Source organism: Mastigoproctus giganteus, chromosome 1, assembly GCF_048544385.1.
Source record: "Mastigoproctus giganteus isolate SK-2022 chromosome 1, ASM4854438v1, whole genome shotgun sequence".
In the NCBI taxonomy this organism is placed as follows: Eukaryota; Metazoa; Arthropoda; class Arachnida; order Uropygi; family Thelyphonidae; genus Mastigoproctus; species Mastigoproctus giganteus.
The window spans coordinates 13,765,068-13,775,902 of record NC_143575.1 but is presented as its reverse complement, the minus strand read 5'-3'; the positions used below and the strand labels follow the sequence as shown (position 1 = coordinate 13,775,902).

Genomic DNA, 10,835 nt, shown 5'->3' with positions numbered 1-10,835 from the left:
ATTATGAAAAAGACCATATTCCATATCAACTGAAAATAATTAAGTTCACTGATCTCTAAAATACAAAAAAAAAAAAAAAAACAGTTTTCCACACTAAGTCAAGTGTCCCTTCTCCTCAGATTTGTAAAACTCAGAATTCCAAAATAACAAGTTCAAAAAGTTTAGATTGAATGCGCAGGGTGTGGGAAACTTTGTTTCCTATATTTTAGAGATCAGTAAACTTATAATTTTGCTAATTTTCCATGGAATACACTGTGATCATATATTATTTAAGATAATTTCATTTAATTAAATAATTATAAATTTGAAGTTTCAAAAATCTGTTTCATGGATCTAAGGCCCCATAATGATTTTTTTTTCTTGGGGTTAACATTTCTATAAAACAAAGGAATGAAATAAGTGGATAAGAAACCTAATGTATCTCTCCAATATTATTTGATGTTGGATTTCTGTACTTAAAGCCATTAAAAAATCTTAAAATCTGAGAACTCAACCTAATTGCAATAACATATAACTAAATCTGATATGTTACAGCCAAGTACTCATCATTTTAATAGTTTTATTTATAAAAAATTTAAAAAAACATAACAGATAACTCTAGGAGCAAAATTATAAAATAAATAAATGTATGAATAGATAATTAAACCTGGTATAATGTTAATTATATGAACGACATAGATTCCATGTTAAACTGATTAATTAACTAGTTTAATGAATGCCTTAATTAACAAATTAAATTTCTAAAACCCATTTTATAAAATTGAAAGCAGCTTTCAGTCAGAATTACTCTGAAATATTCATCGATTTTACTGGTTTATGTCAGTAAAAGAGATGAATCCCAAAGAAGATTCAGAAACAACCTTGTTGATGATTTCATTAGTTTATCTACTGGGTGTACTGGTTATTATACAGGGTTATTATAGAATTCATTTTTTCATTCAGTACTCAACAAACATCATGACAATGGTACCGGATTGGCTCTTCAACCTGAATGATTCTTCCATCACTTCTGAGATCATCAGATCAGCTGAACATGTCTGCAGCATGATTGGAAAGTACTTGGTCGCACATTCAATACCTGCACTTCAATCTATCCCTCATTTGAGAGCTCAAGTGGAACAGTTCTGGAATGTCACTCTGCAAGGTGACAAAATCCAACACCTGTTCAACTGCATGTACACCAGAATCAGCACGTGTATTCAAGTATTTGGGGGGGGGAGGCATACCCAATTTTTATTTTCAATGGTGTAAACATTTTTCATTGATCAAATAAACCACAGATTGTAATCATTTAAAAATCTAAACATTTATTCATTATTCATATAATCCCTCCCAAGTTATAACCAACTATGATCAAAATATGATCACTTTTTCATGGTGTTCTGATTTTTGTAAAATCTGGTTTCCTTTAGTGTATAATTTATTTTATTATGCTTCAAGATATTTTGGGTACATTAATGTGGAAAACAAACTTGCATAATGGGATGAATGAGTTGTAGACACATTTGATGAACCACTAACTAATCAATAGTTAATGGATCAGAAGTCAAATAAAATACATTAATTTGATTGACAATAATCATATGTTGCTGAAATGTTAAAAATAATCTACTGAACTTTGGTGTATTGTTTGTATTACAAATTTTTAACAATTTCGAGTTTAATATAATTCTTTCAGTTAATTAGGGTGACAATTTATCATCAGATAATTAATCAAAATGCATAGTACAGTAAACCCCCGCTATTCGCGGTATCTGTATTCGCGGTCGCTGATTTAATATAAAATGAAACCTAAAAAATGTGAATTTTAAAGTGTCATGAACATTTTCCATCATAAAAAAACATGGGCATGGCTAAAATTATCTTTCCTGGTCAAAACAGCGCTTAGTGAGTGGGGGAGAGGGGTGACAAAATCGAGAGCGTGGATGTTTCTCGCTAATCCTTGTTCAGTATGTGTTATGCGCTTGTCATGGAAGGTTTCGTCGTTTGCTTTTAATTTATATGCTTATAAATTGAATAAATTTATCAATTTATAAATTGATAGGCTTACAAAAGTGATAAATCTACCGTTTTGCAGTGTAAAACAGACTTTTTCGAGTGTGTTAACGGAAGAAAGTGACTTTATTGTGGACAAGTTCTTTCTAACCCGTACAAAAATATGGCTACGGATAACAAGGGAAATGTGAAAAGATCAAAGAAGGTGATGACATTAGCGAATAAAATTGAGTTATTAGACAAATTTCTAATGGTGAAAGTGTCTCCTCAGTGGCAAAACATTATAAAATCACTGAGTCAACGGTACGATCAATCCAAAATCGGAAGAAAAAATCCGCCATAGTGTCCGTGAAAACGCGCAAATTGCTTCAAAAATTTGCTCTGTAACTCGTGATGTTAAATTATAAAAAATGGAAAAAGCTTTAAATCTGTGGATAGAAGACCGAACTCAAAGTAAAATTCCGTTAAGTTCACTCATCATTCGTGAAAAGACAAAACTCCTTTATCAACACTAGCGAAACTGGTGATAGCACTGGCGGGATAAGTTTTTTAGCTAGCAGGTTTGAAAGAGTTGTTTGAAATTTCTAATAAATATTACATTTAATATTAAATTGTTTCTTATTTTCATTTCGATGCCATATGCTTGCATTTCACTATGTACTGTCTATGTACATAGTCATATTATGAAGGTACATATAATACATACATAGACAAAATTTTAGATTAGTTTTTCTTATATATTTCATACTTTGGAATGGAACCCCTTTATTACTATGGGAGCCATAACTCAGTATTCGCGTTTTCGGTATTCGCGGCATTTCTCAGGAACGTAACCCCCGCGAATAGTGGGGGTTTACTGTATTTCTAAAAACAAAAGTAGAATTAAATAATTTCATTAAAATAATATCAAAAAATTAACATTACAGAATTAGTCTAAGCTAATGAAAATGATAACATGGCTCTTTTGTTCATTTGCTGCCTCACCATTCATTAACAACACTTTACTATTTACATTGTAATCTTCTGTCTAAAACATTATATACATGACTATAAAACATCTAACCCAAAATTTCTGTTTATGAAATGTCAATGTGTGTGTTTACATATACACATATGTAAACATGTATATGTTTACATATGTGTATATATGTAAACCATATATGCATTTACATCTATATGTACATTCGTATACATATGTATATGCTCATATACACATATATGCCACCAAATGCACTACATGTGCAGTGCATTACAAGTGTGTGTGCCTATGGAAATTCACATAAAACCCTGAAATCTGATGCATATTGTCTCATGTACATTATAAAAATCTCAAACCCATTGGAAACATTTATCAAGTACTTCCATATTCCTTTTCCCACGCCTCATACTTTGGGGTCAGCATATGTGTGGATGGCTTGGTATTAACAATTGCTTCTATAACATCTTGCGTTCCCAATGGTGGTATGCTTACATGGAGGTCACCTGATAATATAAAAATCACAAAAAATAAAATACAATACATTAACATCTATGGCAATCAATAAGTAAACTGTTAAAATGAACTCCTCAGGAGGAGGAGAGGGGGGCGTGAATCATTTAAATGTACCAAAATTTCATTGTAATGAATGTTACTGGAAATTATTTCAAAAGAATGTATAAATGAGTTCTTCTGCACTCTTATATACTGTTTTATATTACTTAAATATCAATTTTAAAATAAATAATATATAAATAAAATACATGTATTACTTGTTGGCATTTCATAAACAAAAAAAAAAATTAATTTTAATATGTATTTTATTTATAAGAACTACCACACTTTCAGAAATATGGCAGTAATACAACTTATTGTTGCTTTCATATATTATTATGCCATCCAATTTGTTTTTAATGTTGTTTGTATATTCATTAATGACTAAGTATTTAAAGGGTTAGTTCACTTAATTTTTTTCCCCTGCTTTAATATGAAAATTCAACTTCAGCACAACCAAAAATGTGGGTATCACAAGGGTTAAAAAAAAAAAAAAAAAAAAAACTCACTCTTTCAAAAAGATGGAAAACATAGTAAAGAGTATGCTAATGAAGTCTTTTTCCAGACCTTTTAAAAAATTCCATTTTTGTTTAAATGAAAGTTTGCAAGTGCTCCCACAGCTATATTTACAAATGAGCTATACAGTGCCAGTCATAATTTCCAATAAAGTTTTTCTTTCATTATAAACCAATACTCTGAACACATATGATTATCCTGGAGCATAAACAGAAAATTTATTTATTTATAAGTGGATTTTGAAAATAATTTATTGTACTGAATTTTTTTTTACTACAATAAATCTACACCAAAGTAGGTGACCACCCAGGTGTGAACCAACATAAGCAGGGGGTCAAGGTGTGGTGCCCACACCACATGGAGGAATGCCGCCCCTCTGTGTTACCAGGCAATACTAGGTGGTAGATGATTCTCATCAACCGGTGCAATACCACCACTTTGCTTATTGGAGGCTTGAAGTGGTGGAACCCATGTTTAGTCTCCAGAGCGAAGTAGTAGTAGTAGTGGCATGTGATGCAAGAAAGCATGTGTATGAGCTTATGCAGCATCAGCCAAAAAAAAAATCACACCATTCCCTCCAAATGCCTGCCCGGTTCCTCCTTAAATTTATTCAACCTATCAACTTCCACGACAGATGGAAGTTTGTCCAGCAATTAACCACCCGCTGGGCTAAAGGCAAATTTCCGCACATTTATTCTACATCTGTCTTTTCTTAATTTGAATTTATGCCCCCTTAGGTTTCGTAATCTGAACAAGTGGAAGATCCCATCAGAATTCAGCGTGCTCAACCCATTCAAGGCCTTATACACCTCAATCAGATCACCGTGCAGGTGCCTAGTCTCCAGCCACTGCAATTTGCAGAACTAAGCCTCTCTTGGTAGAGAATCCCTTCATTCCCCTCACCAATCTTGTTGCCCTTCTCTGTACATGCTCAAGTAATCTACATCCTTCCTAAAATGAGGCCTCCAGACCTGTACGCAGTACTCAAGGCATGGCCTGACCATTGCCTTATACAGAGGGATAATCACCTCCTTTTCCCTGCTAGCAAAATTCCTATATAGTCACTGACAAAACCCCATCACCTGCCCTGGCAAACCTGTCTGCATTGCTCAGAAAACTTCATATCTGCCTGCACAATTACTCCCAGGTCTTTTTCATTTTCTACCACCTTAAGTGTAGTATCACACAGTTGGTACGTTTCTCTGGGGTTACTTTTGTTAAGGTTAAATTTCAGTTGCCACTTCTTAGCCCATTTGCCCAAATTATCTAGGATCCTGTTGCAGTAGCACACTGCCAACCTTTGTATCATCTGCAAACTCGACATTAAGCCTGATATACCTGCATCAATATCATTGATAAATATACAAAACAACAGTGGACCCAACACCGAACCCTGTGGGACTCCACTAATAACATTAGTCAGACGAAAGAGCAGCACCCATTGATTACCCACCCATTGTCTTCTCCCACTTAACCATCCTTTTATCCATTGTAGCAACTTACCCTTAATACCATTCTGCTTCAATTTGTACAATAGTCTTCCATGCGCAACAGTGTCAAAAGCTAAATGAAATCCAAATATATGATATCAAAATTATTTTTTGCATCCAACCCTTCCGGTCCACCTTTCCCCATCTCTTCCATCATGCATATGACTGATGACTTTTGAGGTTATGTTGAACATCATGGCGAGATCCAATCTTCCTTACATTTCGAGGGTACAGCTCTAAAAAGGTGTTTGCAGGCCAGCTGCTAGTTAGTACACCGAACTGAACCAAACCTATTGGTAACTCTTTAGGAGGCTACCAGATTAGCTAGTGTATAATCTTGCTACCTCTACTCTGCAAGATAGTGACTGGAGGGAGTCCAAGTAGTGTGTATGCGAGGGGCATTGTCGAGGCTACATTATGTCAAGGATCTGGATATATTCTAATCATGTGTACGCCATTTCTAAAAATTTCATTACTTCACACAGCATGTCCCCTCCCCACTTTTTCTTACTATTGAATACACCATGAATTGTCAAACTAATAGAGTAAGCTTATCTGTGAAAAGATCTGAACCTCCCAAACACTTCCTAGTTCACTTCACAAATATACGTGGTCTCAATTCTAATCTCAATGATGTCCATTTCCACTTTCAGTCTGTGAAACCCCAATGTACTTTTTCTGACAGAATCTCAGTTAGTTAGCGGTTGATTCAACTACTGCTCATCTCAGTTGCCCAAATTATTCGCTGTATGATTCCTTTCGCCTCAAAGGTGGTACTTGTACATATGTCCGTTCCGATATTCCCTGTCAAAGATTTAGTAATTTGGAATCTCCTCTTTTCAATCTTCCCTGGCTTAAAATCTCTCTACCTCATTCTGTCAAATTCATCTGTTGTCTCTACCGTTCTCCCAAATCCACTGATCACTTGGAGCTCTCAGACGTCCTCTCTTTGCAACTTGATTTTCTCCAGTCCAACTTTCCTAACAGTGAGGTAATTTTCCTTTCTGATTTTAATGCTCACAACTCCAGCTGGCTTCCGTTTTCTAGTCACACCGACCCAGCTGGTCGAGGTGCTGAGGCTTTTGCAATTACTAATGACCTTGCAAAGATTGTTCATTTACCTACAAGAATATTGGACAATCCTAACCATACAGCCAACACGCTTGATCTTTTTCTCACAAACAACCCTTCTAAGTACACGGTTGAAGTGAGTGGTCTTTAGGCACCTCAGATCACAACTTGGTGACTGTCTCTTCTCGAATGGAGCCTTTATCCTATGGCTGTTCCCAGCCTCGTGTTGTTTGGCATTACAAGAATGCAAAATGGGATGACCTGCGAGATTTCTTTTCTTTGGTCGGATTACTGTTTCAAAACTCTTGATGTCAACTTTTGCTCAGTTCGTGTCAGTGAAATTATTCTTGCAGGAATGAAATCCTTTATTCCACTCTCCACCTTAAAATCTTGTCCTTGATCTAAACCTTGGTTTTCCAATAAATGTGCTAAGGCTATTAAAGAAAAGAATGATGCATATTGTAATTGGCTTGTTTCCAATTCTTCATTTCATTTTCTGCCTACACCAGAGCTCGCAACAATTTTAAAGCAGTTATTAATCAGTACAAACTAGATTTTGAACAGGCTAAGAGTAGAAAACTTGCTTTTTGCCATAATGGTAGCCAAGCATTCTGGTCTCTTGCCAAAGCTATTGGCCGCAAATTTTGCCCATCTCTGCTCCCGCCTCTATCAAAACCAGTTGGTTCTATTGTCACTTCACCCAAGCTTAAAGCTGACCTGCTGGCATCCCATTTTTCTTCCAACTCATGTATTACGATCTCTGTAAAACACCTCCCACCATTACCAGCATGCTCTATTTAATGCCTCCTGTGGTCTTCCGTCAAAAGGATGTCAGAAGGATTTTGACGAATCGTGATGCTAAGAAAGCTCCAGGTCCTGATGGTATTTCTCCACTTGTTCTCAAAACCTATGCTCCTGAACGTACTGCTGTCCTTTGCCACCTTTTTTCACTTTCGTATTCCAAAGGTGTTTTTCTTTTGCTTGGAAATTTGCTCATATCCAGCCAGTTCCTAAAAAGGATGACAAATCCCTCCCATCCAATTATCGTCCCATTGCATTTATGCCCCCACTGACAGAATCCATACTAGCGATCAACGATCGCTAGTATGGATTCTGTCAGTGTCGATCCACTGGTGATATTCTGGCTTATGTTACCCATTTATGGACAAATTCAACAGAAAAGTTGTGAAACACAAGCAGTTGCTCTTGACATCTCAATGGCTTTCGATCATGTTTGGCATAAAGGTCTTCTAAACAAGCTTCCAACTTATGGTTTGCCAACTGTTTTTTGTAATCCAGTTTTGGTCATCCAGTTTTCTCTCTGATTGCTCACTGAGGGTGATGGTAGATGGCTCTCTGTCTTCTGACTTCTCCACTAATGCTGGTGTCCCACAAGGTTCAGTTCTTTCCCCCACTCTTTTCCTCTTGTATATTAATGACCTTCTTCCATTGACTGGAAATCCTATCCGTAGTTTTGCTGATGATAGCAAATTGCATTCCACTTTCCATTTTGAGAAACTTTGCCCTGCTCAATCAGCTTCAACTTCTCGAATATCTGCTACCAATTCCTTAAATGCTGATCTCCAGGTAATTCTCCAGTGGGACAAAGACAACTTAGTTGATTTTAAAACTTCTAAAACTCAGTCTTGTCTTATATCTCACAAAAAGGATTCTTCTGCTCCTATGCTTATCTTTAGTGACACTCCAATTCTAGGCAAAATGATATATCTCTTTTGGGGATTACCCTGACTTCTAATCTGTCTTGGCACAAGCACATTACAAATATTGCTTCCTCTGCATCTAAAAAACTTGGTTTTCTCTTTCGCTCTCAGCATTACTTTTTTTCCAAACAGCTGTTCACACTGTACAAATCGCAAATCCGCCCTACCATGGAATATTTTTCCCACATCTGGGGTGGTGCCCCCAAAACCTCTCTCGGGCTTCCAGATTCCATTCAGAAGAAGGCAGTTAGGTTAATTAATGACTCCTCTCTAACAGAGTCTCTCCACTCGCTGTCTCATAGACGTTTCTGGCATATGCCTTTTCTACAGATACTTCCATGGGCACTGTTCTTCTGAATTGGCTTCTATAATTTCCGCTCTCTCTTGCAAAACAATCCAAACACATGCCACCACCAGCCAACATCCATTTACTGTCCAACTTGAAACTCACAGGACCAACTTTTCATCTTTCTCATTTATTCATTCAAGTGCCATTTTCTGGAACAACCTTCCTTCATACATGAAGTATTTCCTGAAAATTACATTCTACAGAATTTCAAGTCTAATGTCAACAAATATCTTCTTTCGTCTTCTCAATCTCCAACCCAAGCATGGTACTAAGTACTATAGGTTCTAATACCTCTCGTGTTTGGGGTTTTCGTAAAAAAAAAAAAAAAAAAAAAAAAATTTTAATACTTACAAAGCAATAATAATAAGGGAAGTTGGTTTGGAGGAATTAGAAATATTTTTGTTATACTGAAATTTTCATTGAAACAGTATTCATTGTAATGAGATTTTACTTTATTTTTATTTCAAAGTAAAAAATACACTGATTCTATTACATCAATTTCTTTATGGAGTCTCTCTCTGTTTCTTCAGTGACTGCAGTCCTCTCAAATTAATAAGTTGCAAGTATGTTCAATTTACTTTTCATTTTAAGTTTCCCAAGACTCATACTTTGGGATCAACAATTAGCTGAAACAGCAAAAACAGGAGTCAACAAAGAAGTGTACATAAACTCCATGAAAAGTTTGGCACATAACGTCTGTATAATTTTTGTTCTGAAATAAAATATTTTCTTGCCATGCAAGAATGGTAGTTATCTTTCAAAACCGAATGTACAGATCAATGAACTCAATTTATCAAAAGTACGTGCATATATGCTGAATAGTCAGTTTATTAAGTACACTGATCTAATAGCAAGGAGCACCTCCTTTAGCCCTAAGAACAGTCTTATGTCATCAGGACATGAACTCCATGAAGTATCAAAAGCATTCCAATAAATACTGGCCTGCACATTTAAGTACATCTCACATTTGCCTAAAATTACATGCTGGTAGATTCCTTCCATGAACAGCTTGTTCTACCTTGCCTCCTAAATGCTCAACTGGGTTGAGATCTGCAGATTGAGCAGGCCAATGAAGTATGGTAAAGACACCCTTGTACTTCTGCAACCATTCCCAAATAATCTGAGCATTGTGACATGGCCAGAAGTCATAGATTATCCAACATAGTTATCCTACTGGAAGTAAACATTGCCACATGGATAAACTGTGAGCATTAAAGGATACACCACTGAGAGATGAGATGGACTGTGGGATTTGTACATTGATCCATCAGTATCAGGGGAACTTGACATGTGTCACGAAAACACTCCTCATTCTATCACATTTCCACCCCTATACAATATAGTTAAATATATTAGCATTAGTTGAGGCATATGATGCAAGCTTATAGAGCATCAGCAAAAAAAAAAAAAAAACCCTTCCTATTTCACCCATCCAGTCACTCCAAATGTTTGTCTAGTTCAGCCTTAAATTTATTTAAGCTATCAATTTCCAAAACAACAGATAGAAGTCTGTTCCAGCAATCAACTTAATGCTGGCTAAAGGCAACCTTCTGCACATCTATTCTACAACTGTCTTTCCTCAATTTGAATCTATGCTCCCTCAGGTTCTTAATCTCAGCAAGTGGAAGTATCCCATCAGCATTGAGCCTTCGCAAACCATTCAAGGCCTTGCACACCTCAATCAGATCACCTTGCAGGTGCCTAGTCTCCAGATGCTGAAACTTATAGAATTTAAGCCTCTCCTGGTAAGAGAATCCCTTTGTTCCTTTCACCAATCTTGTTGCCCTTCTCTGTACTCATTCTAGCAACTCTACATCCTTCCTAAAATGAGGCCTCCAGACCTATATGCAGTACTCAAGGTGTGGCCTGACCATTGCCTTATACAAAGGTATAATCACCTCCTTGTCTCTGCTAGCAAAATTCCTATATATCATTGACAAAACTCCATGACCTGCTCTGTCTGCACTGCCGAGAGAACTTCAGATCTGGCTGCACAATTATCACTAGGTCTTTTTCATTCTCCACCTCCCTGAGTGTAGTACCACACAGTTGGTATGTTTCTCTTGGGTTATTGCTACCCATATTCAATACTTTGCATTTGTCAATATTAAACTTCAATTGCCACTTCTCACCCCATCTCCCTAACTTTTCTAGATCCTGTT

The 10,835-nt window shown here is 36.2% G+C and overlaps 1 protein-coding gene across 1 annotated transcript in view; it reads right to left on the bottom strand.

Annotated features, from left to right (window-relative positions):
• Positions 1–3,346: 3,346 nt before the first annotated feature.
• The window catches only part of LOC150090565 (katanin p60 ATPase-containing subunit A-like 2), a 123,453-nt gene continuing 115,964 nt past the window's right edge, over positions 3,347–10,835 (bottom strand). Inside the window, exon 16 of the mRNA XM_090382070.1 lies at positions 3,347–3,477. Coding sequence (XP_090238196.1) covers positions 3,347–3,477 — 131 coding nt within the window. The remainder of the gene's footprint in view (positions 3,478–10,835) is intronic.